Raw genomic sequence first — 16,010 nt, forward strand, 5'->3', positions numbered from 1 at the left:
TGAAATTAAATAAATGAATTCTGAGAATAGTGTCTTTGATTGTGTTTGTTGAAACCACAAGTTGAGGAGTGAATGCAAGACGGTCTCAGCTCATTTTGTGCATGTGTGAGATGTGAAATGTGTGTAAGTGAAGAATAGGGTTTGACACAAGCAATAGATTAAAACCACTTTGTTATAGAATAACTCAAAATGTATGTGCTTTATATAATATGTGCAGTACAGTAGCACCTTCTGATGTTGTATGAGTATTGTTTGCTACAATAATCCCCCCAGTGTTACAGAAAACAACATCACTGCTTCATTATCACATGAACTCACAGTCGCGGAACTGCTCCACGTCATCGTCAAACACGGCCTCCTTCAGGGCGCTCTTGTCATACGTGCAGATGGTTTCTCCGTAGCCGTAAGGAGCGAACTCTCGGCCCCGTGGCCCAGAGAAGGAGCGAGGCGACGGCGTGTTGAGTAGCGAGGTCTTGTTGTCTAAGGCGGTGCGACCCCCTTCCACCATGTCTAAGCCGAGGCGGGCGTCAGAGCCAGGAGAGGACGCTACGCCCTCTCTTCCTGCCTGTAAGACAGAAGGGTGGGTGGGGGTGGGGGAGAATAAGAGACAGGAATCTATGCAGCTTTCAAATCATTTTGAATCTACACTGAGACTGTTGCCGGAAAACCGCCAGACAGAAGCCCCAGGTCTGAAAAGACTGGTCCTGCAGCTGTTGACCTCCGAGAGCTTTCCCTTAAAACTCTTAATGTCATTTTTCAAGCAGGAATATTCAGATAAATGCTGCTATGAAAAATTCTTTGACTCACGGCATCGTCCCTCTTGCCCTCCTGTCTGATTGGCTCATTCAGGTCCTCCTGGCTCCGGTAGCTGAAGCTTTGGATGGCCTCGGTGACGCCGCGCAGCGAGCTGTAGATCTCTTCCGAATTCATGTTCTCGGTGTCGTACTCCATCATGCTACCAGACAGACAAACACAGACAGAAAAAACACACGATATTCATATGAAATGCATACATGAAGGAGATACACAAGCATGCCATGCAAAATGCTTTAGCGCTGCAATTGACAGAGATTAGTTTTCAGAAAGGGAATGGTCAGGTCTAAGTAAACCTTAATTTCCTTGTCTATTTTGCATTGGACACACACCACAGCATTAACCACGCTTTAGAAGCAATGAAAAGTGATATTTTAATTTGATTAGAAGTGAGTAATAAGCATTCAGTGAAAAACTGACATAAGAAGAGTGAAAGATATGCTTTTTTTTTTTTTTGAAAAAAGGAAAAGGATCGGGGTCTGGCTTCCTCGCGGGAATAATTGCTTTTGTGTCTCAGCCCGCCTCATTACCTGGGTGAATATGCTCTGCGGAGGACCCTTAGGGAGGGGGCAGCAGGGGTGGAGTGGGGCTGAGGAGGAGGAGGAGGAGGGGCGGGGGATTGCTTTGACAGTCCGTCGACACCCCAACCCCATAACCGACTGTTGCCACAGCGCAGCCGTGAGGGAAGGATGGACAGACAGGAGTGAGAGAGTGGGGCAAGGCAGATGGAAATCAAGAACAAAGTGGAGACCACACGAAGAGAGACAAGACAAGGGAGGAGAAAGAGAGAAAAACAAGTGTGCAGAAAGGGAAAGAGAAAAGACAAAAAGAAACTAGTCTGAGCTTTAAGGTTAAATGAAAGTGTTAATTTAAAGGAGAGAATTGGAAAGTAGCAGAATCCCACAACGTCAACTTCACATAAGCAAAAAAAATACTTCCCATCCACCAGTGAGGGGGACATTTTCCACATTTTGGCGAGAATGTTCTTAACAAGAAGTGTACTTCAGGTTCATACGGACGCCCTAGGAGGCAAGTGAGAAATTCTGGATCCATTTTCTAAGACTGATCTAAATAATTTTGTGTTTGAAAAAAAAAAAAAGTGTTTGTTGTTGTAATACTCATTTTGGCCACAAGAGGCTGAAGTGCACCACTACGCCATGATCTAAATAGGACTAACAGCATTCATTCATGTTTTCTTCCAGGTGAGCTTTAATTTTTATATATATAAAACTGTATATTCCCACCTGTTGCACAGATGAAAATGAATTAAGGAACTTAGACCTCTGCCTTTCACCTGTTCTTAAGTCATGAACACAAGAGAGAAAATCATTTGGATCACACTTAGAAAATTAATTACCAGATTTTTTTTTTCTCACTTGCCTCTCAGGGCTTCCGTAGATTCAGCTAAGGCAATTACAACCAGGAAATTCAATAGCTCTGTTATCTGTGTTTATGGGTTTCTGCTTGCAGATAAAAAGACTGTACAGTGCCTCAGGTGAATGAGCTGCTCAGCCAGAGAAGTAAACAGTATTTCAGGGAGCCCTTATTTTCAGTCACTGACTGCATTACACTGGCATAGGAGCAAGTAAAAAAGGCAAAAAATTGCACTGATCTTTCCACGTGTTTCATTTTGTATAAACAGCCCTATATAGGACAACATCAGACAGCCTGGTTATCAAATGCTTTACGGCATCAACTGTGTCTAAGGTAGTAAATATCAGCAAAGTGGGTAGGAGGTGTTTTGAAAGTACTTCATTTATGGGGAAAAAAAGTTTGGCTTCTTTATTTATACCCAAAAATACTTAGAGAAAGTATCTAACCTCTCTGAGCAACTCACTCAGTATCATGCCCCAACCAACCCACACATTTTGCATTAGTTTTGCGTTAGTTTGACCACATATGACCAATCTGGACAGCAGCAGTATCCGTATGATTAAACCACAGCCATGCATTAGGACCACAGACAGTATATATAGATGGACGACATGACAGCTCATCCAAAGTGAAGCCAAAACATCTGGATCGACCCCTGGTGGCTGGCTGCAGTATAGGTCATATGGTGCCTTCAAATGGGGTGCTGTTTATCGTGTGGTAATGTGGTATTCACAACCTCGTAAGTGGAAAGTTTCTGAAAGCTCAGAGTTCACGACTTGTGATGTGTTTGTTGACGTTGTCAGTATTGGCGGAGGCCATGGAAGTTAATTTTTCAGTGCATAATAAGTTAATATATTGTAATTTTAGTCGTACGTTGTTTTTCTTCATAGTTTTATAATATGTCTGAGGAAAATGTTGATATTCCCAAAGGCCTCATCTTTTTCCTCTGTCATTATGCCTTTGCATTTCCTGCATTATGTTACCCACTTGCTAGCTTGCTAAATTGTTATCCTCTGTGGCTTCTAGACGCCAACAGTAACATTAATATTGCCGTTGCGTAGAAGCGGTGTTCTCATGACTTAACCACTTGAACGGCAAGCATATCGTGTACACGACTTCCCATGTTGTAAACACGAGGTCACGAGTTCCATTAGAAGGCACCAATAAATCCAGCCCCCTCAATGTTAGCGGATGGGACATGGGCCAAACTAAAAAGTCAAAGTGCATGTCAAATACATTTTTCCCAAAGATGGTTTCTGTCATTTTACGTAGTTCTTATCACATTCTTATGGTTATAATGAGTTATTTGATGCTCTAAAATTGGGGTGTGACGTCATGATTGACAGCTGCTCTGAGTGAAGTAGTCGTGCAGCCGGAGGCTCAGGAATTGTACGAGAGAGGAGATCTAACTTTAACTTTCCATTTTGGATAGTCTGTTTTAAACATATAAAGATATAAAGATCTTTATATACAGTCAATGGACAGTCAACACAGTCAGTGTATATATCCTAGCAGACACACAGATGATGTTTCTGAAACAAGTCTGTGTAATAAAACGTGTCAATTTGATCATAAATGTATTTATAGAGATATTATGATCAGTTGTTGTGTCTTTCTAGCCAAACAGCTACCGTGGTGCTAACGTAAGTTAAGTACAGCAGCTCGGGCGGGTGTGTGAGCAGGACCTTGATACCGCGGCTCCACTCAAATGACGTCACCAGTGCAAGACGGCAGCGCCCGTATCCTGGATATTTAGGCTCCATTTTTGTATAGTGGGAGGAAGTGGAGACGCGTCGTCCATCTTTATATACAGTCCATGATTAGGACAGGAGGTGTGTTGTAGAGAATAGTTTAATAACAGATGGGTGGTTAGCTACCTTGGTGACAGTCCTCCGTGGGAACAGTTTGTTGGAGAGGTGAGGGGGCTGGTTCTGCTGGGGGTGTGGCGTGTTGGCGTCCGGCCGATGGTGTTGCTCGGAGACCCCTGGAAGACAAGGAAACTATGATGAAATCTAAATATGGCATATATATATACTGCAATATAAGCATCTAGCATGGTGTTTACTGCTGTGTGGTCACCATTTGAGGATTGGTACACGATTTTTCATTTGGGGTCCGGCTTTTGTGTGAATGCCATCAAATACTGCAGTGTTTGACTCACCACGCTGCCGCTGGTGTTGCTGGAGTTCTTCAGGTGGTTGTGCAGTAGTTTGGTTGCTCCGTCCTGGAAGGTTTTGGGGAGAGCTCCCAGCAGCATGGTGAACTCTGGGGTGTTGAGCTCAAACAAAGCGATCAGCACCACCTGGGCGGCCTGGAGGCAGTGTAGTTACAGCAGGTTAGGATAGAGGACAACAACAGCTTAGGAAGTTCAGATGGTTTCCTTGGTTCCACAAATACCTTGACCGTTTGTTTCTAACAGCAATCTATCCAGAGTGAGTCAGAGGAGCTGGACTGACATTTGTAATATACAAAAATGCACAGGTTGTGACTGAATAATGAATTGATGTAATATTTGACAATTTTCCACATGAACAGCATCCGTAAAACCACAGAGGACCAATCCAAAGCAAAGGTTAATAAAGGTCAAAACAGTTCGGAAACCATGGAAACCAACTTTTCAACTCCCCAGTGCACTTTTTTGGTAGACTCACATACAGTATGCATTAGCCTGTAGAAAGAAACTGTTAAAAGGGGAGAGTTCAAAGTTGCATTCAGTGGAAGACTTATGAAGTACACATCTATTCAAGGACATTGTTGCTATATCAACGTTGCAACATGCAAGTGAGTACACATCAAACTTGAAGGAGGCTGTAGAAAATACTTTGCTATTGTTGCTGGGGAACAGAAGTTAAACAGTACCAAGATGGTTTGGCTCATCAGAAGACAGAAACATCTAAAATGTTTTATTCTTGGAGACATTTGATGGATAATAATAATCAAATTTTTGTGACATTAGCTACAGTAACTTCCTAACCCTTAGCTGTTTTTGCTTGTTTTTTTTTTCTTACATCTATAATTACAGGTTGTATGGCAGTGTTACTACATGTTTCCTTTTGGCTTGAGTATATTGTGAGATTGCCAACAGGCCTCAGGTGATGTAAATGTGAAGTATAATGTTGCAATGTGAGTTAGCCTGTATTTGTTTATACATTTCGGTAATTCTGCACTGTGAAAAATCATGCTTCATCAGGAACCAGCAAGTTCCTGATTGCTGTAAAGCATGGATGTACAGACAACCATCACCTTGATTTCTTTTCATACTAAAGAAAAATCTAAATGTGATGATTATAAGGCATAATACTAATCATAGATACTAGCGGAATGAGCTAGTTCCGCTGATTACAGCAGTATGTGCGTGATGTTTGACCCTGAAAATGATGGGTTGAAAAACTGATTGACAAACAATCTGATCTTTATATCAGGCTAGCAAACATGTGACACAGTATACACTGTCTATGATTCATATTTTATGGTGATTAAAAAGTTATCTGATGTGGTTCTCTTCATTTATGCCAAAGCTGGAATCTAAGCACTTGTACTAGCAATGAACACAGTGTTGTTTGTTTGAGAGGAACGCACTTCTAGCTTTTAAGCTTAAACTTTTTGTATGTTGCTTTGGAGAAAAGCAAATGAATGTAACACTATGTGATGTAATCATGTATAATAGTCATCTGTTACTTGGCACTATACATACAGACATATGACGTTATAATAAGCCTGAGCTAAACTAGTTTAAATACATATTGTACAAAAATAAAATGTTAACAACATGCAGGTATGCAGGTGGATGAGAGGTTGTTAAGGTGAGTCAGACAAACAAAAGGCACACAGTAGTAACAAAACAGCATTCCTATCAATGTTGAGCAATAAAGTTGGCTTAAATGTCCATTCATACAAAGCAACAAGCATTTTCCTGTAATTCTAAGAAATACCGAGGTTAAAGGTCTTACGGTCTTTTGTGGTTGCACAACAAGCTTAATCTATCTGGTGAGTGAGCAATTTGCAAGGCACAGAGTGTTTTTTAAGTTGTTACAGCAAAAACAGCTAGAGCATAGTAAATGGCAGAGGTGAGTGACAGATGCCACACTCGAGTCTTCGCTGTCTCGAAGGTGTTGGTTAGGCACCGGGCAGGCGGGGCATTGCGTGCTTAACGTGTCGTGTTGTGATTGGCTGTCGGAGTGGGCTCTACCTGCTTACACCTTTCTTCCTGGTTGCCCTCAGCGGACAGTAAGGCTGCAGTACTGGACCTGCCAGCTAGCTCCTCGCTCACCCAGTTATGAAGGGTCTGGGGCACAGTGGCAAGGTAGAATGGGCATTACAGCATGACACAGGTTCTCCACCATCACATATGGATGCAATACTGAACCAGTCTTTCATAACAACTAAGCACAGACCTACAGAAGCCCCCCCGAGAGCCAAGTGAGAAAAAAAAATCTGGTGATCCATTTGCTAAGTCTGATCTAAATTGTTTACTCTCCTACGTTTATGACTTAAGAACATGTAATAAAAAAAATAAAAACAAAAAAAAAAGCTTTTCTTTATTTTGGTGTTACATTTTTTTTTTTGTCAGGAGAATTTTTTAACAGTTCGGCCACAAGATGCTGAAGTGCACTACTACCCTATATTCTAAATAGAACTACAAACATTCATGTTTTTTTCCAGGTGACTTTAATTTCCAAAACATGCTAACACACAATATATGTACCTTGTGTTTAGAGATTAAAACTCACCTGGAAGAAAACATTAATGCTTTTAGTCCTATTTAAAACATAGGGGGTAGTGGTGCGCTCCAGCCTCTTGTGGCCGAAATGAGTATTACAACAGGTGAAAAAAAGAAATTAAGGAATTGAGAAAGATTATCCTGGAAATTTAGAAACTTAGAAAATGACTTAAAGACTTAGAAAATGAATCAACAGATTTATTTTTTCTCACTTGCCTCTCAGGGCTTCCGTACCAACTAACACTGTGTGGATCAAACTTCCCAGATAATGGATATTTTGTACTCAAAAACAAACTAAAGTGAGGATTGCTTTCAGCAGCAGACACAACAAATCTATCCTCCTAGATATATATGCAGTGTGCTTAGAAGTCAGGCCCTGATTTGAAATTATAGGGGAGGATTTCATTTGGAAGAAGAACAGTAGTGGAAAAACAAACAGAAGGGGACACGGGGGGGAGGGAACACATGACGCGCGTCAGACAAGTGGAAGGTAATGGGCTGCTGACCCAAGGCCATCCACACAGAGAGTGACTATTATCAAAGTTTACAACTGTTGCTAAACAAACACTACAGGTCGAGGAATTCAAATGATAAAAAAGTGTGGAGAATACAAGATGTCACTGGCTGTCGTGTGTATCATGTGTATCCTCTAGCAATTAGTTTTGCAATAAGCTCACCCACTTGTAATGTTATTAAAATTATAACAGTTTAGTATGGCATAACTTCCTGTGTAGATTATATCCTTACTAATTGCTGTTGAGGCAAAAAAAAAACTTTCCTTGTTTCCATTATGTCCTGGATCACACCTTGTTTGAACCTAAAACTAAAATAATACATTGATATTCTCTCGTCACTCCAATGATAAAGATTAAACATGTGCTGAATATAGGCATCCTACTTTAAATAAAAACAAGGAAAAGGTTTTGTCCGAGCAAAGAGATTCTCATTGTCAATACTGAATAATGCCTACCTTCCTGACATCAGAACTTTTGGGTTCAGTGGTCCAGGTGATGATGCGAGATACGGCCAGGCGCGTCTCGCTGGAGTTGACAAAGTCCGTCGGGTCCATCTGCCGAGCCAGGCACTCGATGTACTTCAAAATGGCCACCTTAACCTAAAGAGGCAACAAAACATTCAGTCGTTGTTCCAATCCCACTAACCAATCAACATCATATTGCCTATATGAAGAGAATCTGAAAATGACTTCACCTTCAGATTAGGTGTCTGAGTCTGATCGACGATGAACCTCATCAGAATGTTGAACTGTTGGTCGAATGGGAAGGAGTCCCTGAGAAAAGAGAAAGAAAATGAGAGGTTCACTTTTTCCATGCTATTAGACTGTGTATGCTATGATGTAGTTTATGAGGTTGTATCAGCCGGCTCAATGATAAGGTTGACCACTAATTGAGGGGCTTCGGAAGTCACATGTCTTTCAAACAGATCTGTATAGAATATGATTTAAGGGTTGTGAGGGTGTTGCTACTGATTTCAAAGTTTACCACAAACACAAGAATCTCTCACACAATTACTAATGTTTACATTCCACTAAAGAGATGAATGGAGAACTAATATCCAATAGTGTGAAATGTCCCCTTATCCACTGGAAATGCACTAAAGCCACTAATCTTTGCTATCCCCTCCCTGTGACTGGGCTTGCATTTCAGACCTTGTGATATCCAGGGCCTTCTGGACTTTGGCCTGGACTGAGCCCAGCAGATCTGCCCCCATCTTCTTCAGCAGCTGAGTGAGCAGGACAAAAAGCCAGTCCTGCAGGTCCTCCCTGTGTACTGTGACGAAGTCCACGAGAGTTTCCAGGAACATGCTGAACACCTGAGGACATGTGCACGGTTAAGACATGTATCATACAATGCATGCTTGATTTGACTTAACTACTGTAACATTAAACTGCTCATGTTCAGACAGATTTATGTTAATGCCTGTGGTAATATAGATAAAAAACACACTTACTCTCTGTTGTTAAATCCACAGCAAGGCAGGCCATGCAACAAGAGATACTCCATTAGTTTCAAGTAAGTCACACCTCAACTATGTTCAGTATTGCTGTATTTTGGATACCATGCCTTTACACTACAGTCATAATTAGAACAAGTCATCTTCTTTACTTACCTTGCTATGTGGATCTGCAAACATCCTTGTGAAGATCTCGCAAAGTCTTTTCAGCTCCACTCGACTGCAGTGAACAAAAGACACCAGGAAGTATGTCAAGCAGGGCGGGTTCGACAAAATGCTTCTTAAGCTTCTTATGTTAAAAGGTTAGAAACACAGACATCATTTCACTGAAACGAAAGTGTTTCAGGTGCTACTATTTACCCCTTCAAAATTACATTCAAAGTGCTAAATGCGAGATTGGGAGCATTTCTATTGCTTCCGCACGGCTATCGACATGGCGACGGACGGCTGAGCCGATGGTGCTAACAGCGCTGACAGTGAAAACAACAGGAACACTGCTGACAGAGCTAACAGGGCAGGGGGGACGCTATGCTTCAACAACGGCGCCATCAGTGGGGATGGCGTTATCAGCTGTAACCGTCCTATGAGAGCCGTGCAGAGCAGTGGCCATAAGCTAGCCAATGGAGCAGGCCCACGTGCACGAACATGCGCTAAAAGCACGCACGGCCGGCTTGGCTATGTCAACAAAGCACAGAGAAGCGCTGATTACAACACGCACAGAGGGAGAGAGACTTCATTCTCTGCTCAGGTAGACATTACTCCTCTATATCTTTACATAGCAAATAGTTGTTATTTGCTCTGTAATGCTCTGAATATCATATAGAGAACCTTTAAAGCTTAGATGATCATAAAACCCTCAGCAGTTTAGCCCCTACACTTCCATTTCGGCCATTTACTAAGCTAATAAGTGCTCTCACGAAGACTGTACCACAACCAAGATGGTTGCAAGATGCATCTCTCGGATGAACTGGGAAGCAACATCAGTGATGTTCCTGGGGTCATGGGGGGTAAAGCTTGGAAAGTAGCCCAGGCCTGATGACCCTGCTGCCACCGTCCCAACAAGAGCCTTCTGCCTTAACCGTGCCTCTGCCACCTGTTACTCTCTGGCAGCATTCCACTTTCTGCCTGTGTAGACCTCAATGCCAGCTGTTGCTACTTTGGGCTCCCTGGAGTCTCTGTACTGCATGGCTTCTCTTGTTCATGTCACTACAAATTACAGTACGAAGAGGCCGCTGAAGGAGAGCTGTAGGGTGCTGGTTGACCCTACAGAGCGGCACTGCTTAAGCTCCTGGGCAGGCCAAGCCACCTTCACAGATAGCTGCTGATTTTCTTCTCCAGGGCTTCCTTAGTTGACATAGGAACATCATATAGTAGCAGGGGCCATAAAACCCTGGGCAGGCAGGTATATCCAAGCCTTGAAATGACTGGGCAGCCCAGATTTGTCAACCTTTTTAAGACAGACCTCAAGGTCTCTGCTGGTTTTGTGGAGGGTAGCTGTGTCCTTCAGGCTGCAGTCGAAGAGTTTCCCCAGGCTCCTGAGGAAAACTCTTTGAGTTCAGCTAAACTAATGAATGATCTCACAAACACCGTGCCACAACCAAGACAGTCCAGTCACTTTGATTTTATCCCTTCAGCATTGTTCAAAGACGGTGGCTTTGTCCCAATACCCACAGTTGAGGTCTTCAGCACTTAATTGCGCGGTCACGTGCCGCGAGGTAGTAGGCAAGCGTGTCTCACGTTGGAAAAATACCAACATAGAGTACACTTTTCCTAATACCACTTTGACGTTGTATTCCGAGGCAAGTTTATCCCATAATTCACACTGTCTTCCATGCTACACCTGTCCAGCTGTTGGCAGTAATGAGCCTATAAGCTGGTTTTAAGACAGACGCCGTGTTGGATACAGAGTGAATATAATAGAATTATAATCAAACCTTCACACCGATCTTCTTGATGGGACTGATAAGAATAATCACATATCTGACACTGTCAGTGTCGACATATATATGTTCCATCATTAAACATTGTATCAGACATTCTAAATAATATCATATTATGTCTCTTTTGTTATGTCATGTACGGTATTTGTATTTGTATTTTTATCAAACAAGAATGTCCCAGTGAGCTCTGATAAACTTCTGCATGCTTGCGCTCTTAATGGGCACCTTGGCAATTACTGGAAATACGTCACACAAGTAGGCACTTGACTACTAGCAATTACCGTGGGTGTTGGGACAGACCCATTACAGGGCGTTTCCAGTAGGGAGTAAATTATCTAGCCAATCAGACATTTTTGCCAAAACTGTTCAAATGCACACCGTATGTTCATGCTGTGCTCATGTCATGTGGGATGGAAGGAAGTGATGCCTGCCAGTCAAGACTCTTTCCTATCGTCACCAAGTTTGTATTTGTATTTATATCCTTGACTCCTGCGAAGAGTTACTAGACACGGCCAAAATCCTGATTATGTTGCCATCTAGAGATTGCTGGATACGATCTCTTATTGTACCATTCAGAGGTATTAAACATTAACATCTCCTTAAGCAGACGACACACAGTTATAGCTTTTGGTCACACTTGAGTGAGCTGGGCATAGTGCCAAAGCTCACATTTCCACTCTGGCACTGTTTGACACTTTGGCCAAGATACATGAGCCCAATCCCACCTCAGTATTCTTTGGCTCTTGAGGAGATTCTGCAGACCCAGCAGGCCCTCCTTCCTCTCTGACCAGTTGGAGCTGGCGCAGTGGTTCAGGACCTCCGCCACATCCTCCGTCTGGCGCAGGTAATGGGGGATGCCTCCGTTCCTGGAGCCATATGAGCGCTCTGAGCAAGCGCTGGACGCATCACTGTTGGCGTCGTCATCAGAGTACATCCCAGGTGATTCGTACCTCCGTCTCAACGGCTTCCTCTGGAGGGAGAAAGAAGAACGTGAAGGAATCACACAGTCTGATGCCTAAATGTTAGCCAGGCTCGGCAGGAAGAGTGCTTAGAGAAATAAACTCAGCCATGAGGTAAGAATCTTTGATTACAAGATTGCAAGACAGTTGCATCAGGAGCCATGCAGTTTCCGTACATTTCATGTTTTGTTCTGTGGATTTGACTTTGGGAAATTTGATACATACGCAGTTGTGGTGTCTAATTCCTCAGCTGAAAATGAAACTAAGTTGCTCTGATTTTCTTAGAGGACAAAAATGTCAGCGTAAAAAAACATAAAATTAAATATTAATATCATATTCCACTATCACTGAGTTAAATGTTTTAACCAACTTCAGTCCTGATTATAACTACCAAATATTCATTCATTTTCAGAATTTTAACCCTTTAAAAAGGAGGGGTTGGTAAAGATTTAGAAACAGTTTTGTTTATATTTGTTGAAATTATCTTTACATCCCGACAGCAATCAATAAATCAAATACTCTGACAAAAAAAAGAGAAAAAAAATCCGGTATCTGTGGCAGTTGCAGGACTGTAATAAATATATAGTATACTAAATGCTCTGGGATTTTTTTTCATGAGAAAATGGCTCAATCTGGTGGAAAATAGTAAAAACTACAATGTTGAATCCAGGACTCCAGATTGAAAGCCTGATATAATACAATGCATGATTAATGGCTGTAGGATCAATTTTAATGGGTTTCAATGGGGGCATTTTTGTCCTTAAGGGTCTGGGTGAGGTTTATTATAGACTTATTATAGGAGCTGAGGTTGAACTTCCAAAATTTAGAAGTAAAAAAAACCCAACAACAACAAAAAACACACCCTTGCCAAAATGTATGCCATATGTATTAACACAGCCAAAATGATCAAACAAATTAAAATTAAAAAGCCAAAAATGTCCTTAGTGATGCACAAAATCATCAACAGCCAGTCAAGCAGTGCCATCAGTCAGCAAAAAGGTCTTGACTACAAATGCAATGCAGTCTGAGACACCTCAAACAGCAGCGCAAAGTTAATCTCACAGACTCAAAAAATAAACATGAATGAATAATGTACCATAACAATGAGGTTCAATGCAATAATACTACAATGTGAAAAAGAAAATGACTTTGCTGGGTGCCATACTGTAGATGCACACGACTGGGATGCGATGGACAGAAACATTCAAGGTGAAATTCAATCAAAAGATCAAATCAATCAAAAGGGGGTTGGGGGTGGAGGAGTGTCACGAGCCATTTAATGAGTCAAGCTGCATTATTGTTTTCTGAACTCGATTAGTACGTGATGGCATGGATATACGAACAGTATGTAAAATGACCAACTACCTTATTCCTGGAGTCTCCTAATAGCTGAAATGGTAACAAACAACCAAGAGGGAAAGATGAGAGAGGGAAGGTTTAAGAGGACACAAAGAACAAAGTACAGTCCTGCTGAGAGGACAAAACTTCACATTTCACATTTCAACCGATATGTGTGAACGGTTGAGATACTCTCAGCTATTGTAATCTACTGTATGAGCAGACATTTGTTTTCTAAGTCTAAGACTGTAACCTGGCAAAAGTTGACTGTGTTTTTCTCACTCAGTTTCCAGTTAAGAGATTAAAGTCTGGAAAGCATCCAGTTGGCCGAGCCTGACAGATACCTGTCAGCCCAAAAATACAAATAGTGGGGAATGGTTAGATAACACCTGTTTGTCAATTAAATTTAAGACTTTTGAATATCTTATAAGGCCTTTTTATGAGGGAATATTCAATGCTGTTAAAGACTTTTCAAGATCTGCAGATACCCTGTATAAGGCTGGTATGAGGCATTTTTATTGCCACCCAATTTTGCAATTCAGTCAACTCATTCTATACAAAATGTTTGCATGAAAACCTTACCTAGTGCCTGTTTTTAACAACAACCCCCTTTCAATAACAATAAACCTATTGACATATGTCTTTTCCTGAAGAAAAACATTCCACAGCAGCTTACCAGAGCATCAGCAACTGCTGCCTCCACCTCTGTGCCAGTGTTTAGGACCCTCATGGCGTTGACTGATGCAGAGATCCTCGCTTGGTGAATCAAACCATATCGGTCTAGACAGGAAATGGGAAAAGAAACCAGGTAAAGGCAGATGGTGAGTGAAGCTCAAGTAAAAGTGACCACCGTAACTTACCTGAATGGACAAAAGCAAAAGATGCTTTTCTTACTTTTGTAACCACACAGATCAGAGTTTCTTTTGGACACATTGGAATATAAAGCAATACGCTGTAAATGAATGAGCTGAAAAGATCCAACCAAAGGGGGAATATTTTCAAGTCTTCAACCACCCGAAAGTAAAATGAAAAACACAAATAGAGGATGAACGAGCCCTTGGGCAGAAAGACAGGCATACGTTGCAGCTATGCCGTTTCCCTCGGAGATGAAGGATGTAAAACACCAACAATAAACCAAAGAGGAAAAAAACACAAATATGAGCCTATATGTTAAAAATGAAAACAAACAGTCGCACAACTCACAAAGTACAAAGGATGACGTGTCAAATAAACATCAAGTGAAGCTGGGCTGAGTCAGCTCATATAAGGTCACAATTCCACAAAAATCAAAGCTAAAATGAAAAAAATGTGGCGCTCAAGGGACAAGCAGATGAATGTTTCCCTTTACATGCTAAATAAATACAAGCTGTCCATTCTTACCTTTCCTGTTTGATAAATTACTGAATAAAATACTCAAAAATACTCGGGAGTGAAAATAAAGTAAAGGAATAATGATGCTAAAACAACCACAGAAGCATGCTGGTCCGGTTGGCATTATTGCCTCTAAGATAGGGAACTTGTGGGGAACCGATAAGGACTGGGGGGTCGGGAGGTCTGGGCATGCAGGTCACCTGACTGGCCGTGGGGGTCGGCTGTGGAGAGAGCGCTGGTTGAACGGGAGTGACGTCGGGAGGCTGCAGGGCACAGGAGAAGTGGGCAACATCCGGACCAGGGGGTTAATGACACATCCTACAGGTGTAACACCAACCAGGTGTAACCACCAACACCAAGAATCAGGGGCAATGTTACACTGCTGTGCTGTGACATTAGTACGCAGGGGCAAGTGATAAAAACTAAATTCTGGTGATCTATTTTCTAAGTCTGATCTTAATTGATTTCTCTCCTGTGTTTACGACTTAAGAACAGGTGAAAACTAGAATTACAGCCTTTCGGTTGTATGCCTCCACCGACCAGTGAAGTTGCACTTTATATCCATGTCTGTCCAAAATGTCATCACGTCATCACTTTATCTTATTAGACATTGTCATAATTAGCATATGAATTCTTGACTTATGGCCAAATTCCCTCCAGAGAAATAATGCGTTCACGAGAATGGGACAAACAAATAGTTTCTTTTTTTTTCATCTGTGAAAACAGGTGGGGAAAAAGAGTGTTTGTTGTTGTAATACTCATTACGACCAGTTTTTATCTCTGCACTCTAAACTAGGGCTGTCAAAGTTAACGCGATAACACGTTGACGCAAATTTGTTTACCGCCGCTTATTTCTTTAACGCAATCAATCTTTCGGAGGCTGTAGCGGGCTCATATGATATGGTATCATATTAAACTAAGAAAACTTAAGGAATCTATCTGTACCAACCATGTCATACTAACTTGTCGCGAAGGAGGCTAAATAATGCTCCAAACTTGCACTGAATTTTTTGCAAGGAAAAAATAACATGGCCATTTTCAAAGGGGTCCCTTGACCTCTGACCTCAAGATATGTGAATGAAAATGGGTTCTATGGGTACCCACGAGTCTCCCCTTTACAGACATGCCCACTTTATGATCATCACATGCAGTTTTGGACAAGTCATAGTCAAGTCAGCACACTGACACACTGACAGCTGGTGTTGTCTGTTGGGCTTGAGTTTGCCATGTTATGATTTGAGCATATTTGTTATGCTAAATGCAGTACCTGTGAGGGTTTCTGGACAATATTTGTCATTGTTTTGTGTTGTTAATTGATTTCCAATAATAAATACATACATAAATTTGCATAAAGCAGCATATTTGCCCATTCCCATGTTGATAAGAGTATTAAATACTTGACAAATCTCCCTTTAAAGTACGTTTTGAACAGATAAAAAATGTGTGATTAATTTGCGATAAATCACAATGAAATATTCAAATCGATTGACAGCCCTACTCTAAACACAAGGTACACATATTGTA

At 41.6% G+C, this 16,010-nt stretch overlaps 1 protein-coding gene across 46 annotated transcripts in view; it reads right to left on the reverse strand.

Moving 5' to 3' along the window:
• The window catches only part of clasp1a (cytoplasmic linker associated protein 1a), a 100,089-nt gene that overhangs the window by 10,194 nt on the left and 73,885 nt on the right, over positions 1-16,010 (reverse strand). For 10 of the 46 annotated variants that reach the window (XM_037789183.1, XM_037789179.1, XM_037789188.1 and 7 more), the window contains 15 exons: positions 14,687-14,749; positions 13,792-13,895; positions 13,143-13,166; positions 11,544-11,788; positions 9,035-9,098; positions 8,876-8,878; positions 8,574-8,737; positions 8,117-8,195; positions 7,878-8,021; positions 6,377-6,472; positions 4,349-4,498; positions 4,065-4,171; positions 1,344-1,472; positions 808-955; positions 319-565 (listed from right to left, as the gene is read on the reverse strand). In XM_037789183.1, coding sequence (XP_037645111.1) covers positions 319-565; positions 808-955; positions 1,344-1,472; positions 4,065-4,171; positions 4,349-4,498; positions 6,377-6,472; positions 7,878-8,021; positions 8,117-8,195; positions 8,574-8,737; positions 8,876-8,878; positions 9,035-9,098; positions 11,544-11,788; positions 13,143-13,166; positions 13,792-13,895; positions 14,687-14,749 — 1,767 coding nt within the window. The remainder of the gene's footprint in view (positions 1-318; positions 566-807; positions 956-1,343; positions 1,473-4,064; positions 4,172-4,348; positions 4,499-6,376; positions 6,473-7,877; positions 8,022-8,116; positions 8,196-8,573; positions 8,738-8,875; positions 8,879-9,034; positions 9,099-11,543; positions 11,789-13,142; positions 13,167-13,791; positions 13,896-14,686; positions 14,750-16,010) is intronic. The other 36 variants (XM_037789200.1, XM_037789198.1, XM_037789195.1 and 33 more) reach the window with 16 other exon arrangements.

Source organism: Sebastes umbrosus, chromosome 13 (assembly GCF_015220745.1).
Source record: "Sebastes umbrosus isolate fSebUmb1 chromosome 13, fSebUmb1.pri, whole genome shotgun sequence".
Lineage (NCBI taxonomy): Eukaryota > Metazoa > Chordata > Actinopteri > Perciformes > Sebastidae > Sebastes > Sebastes umbrosus.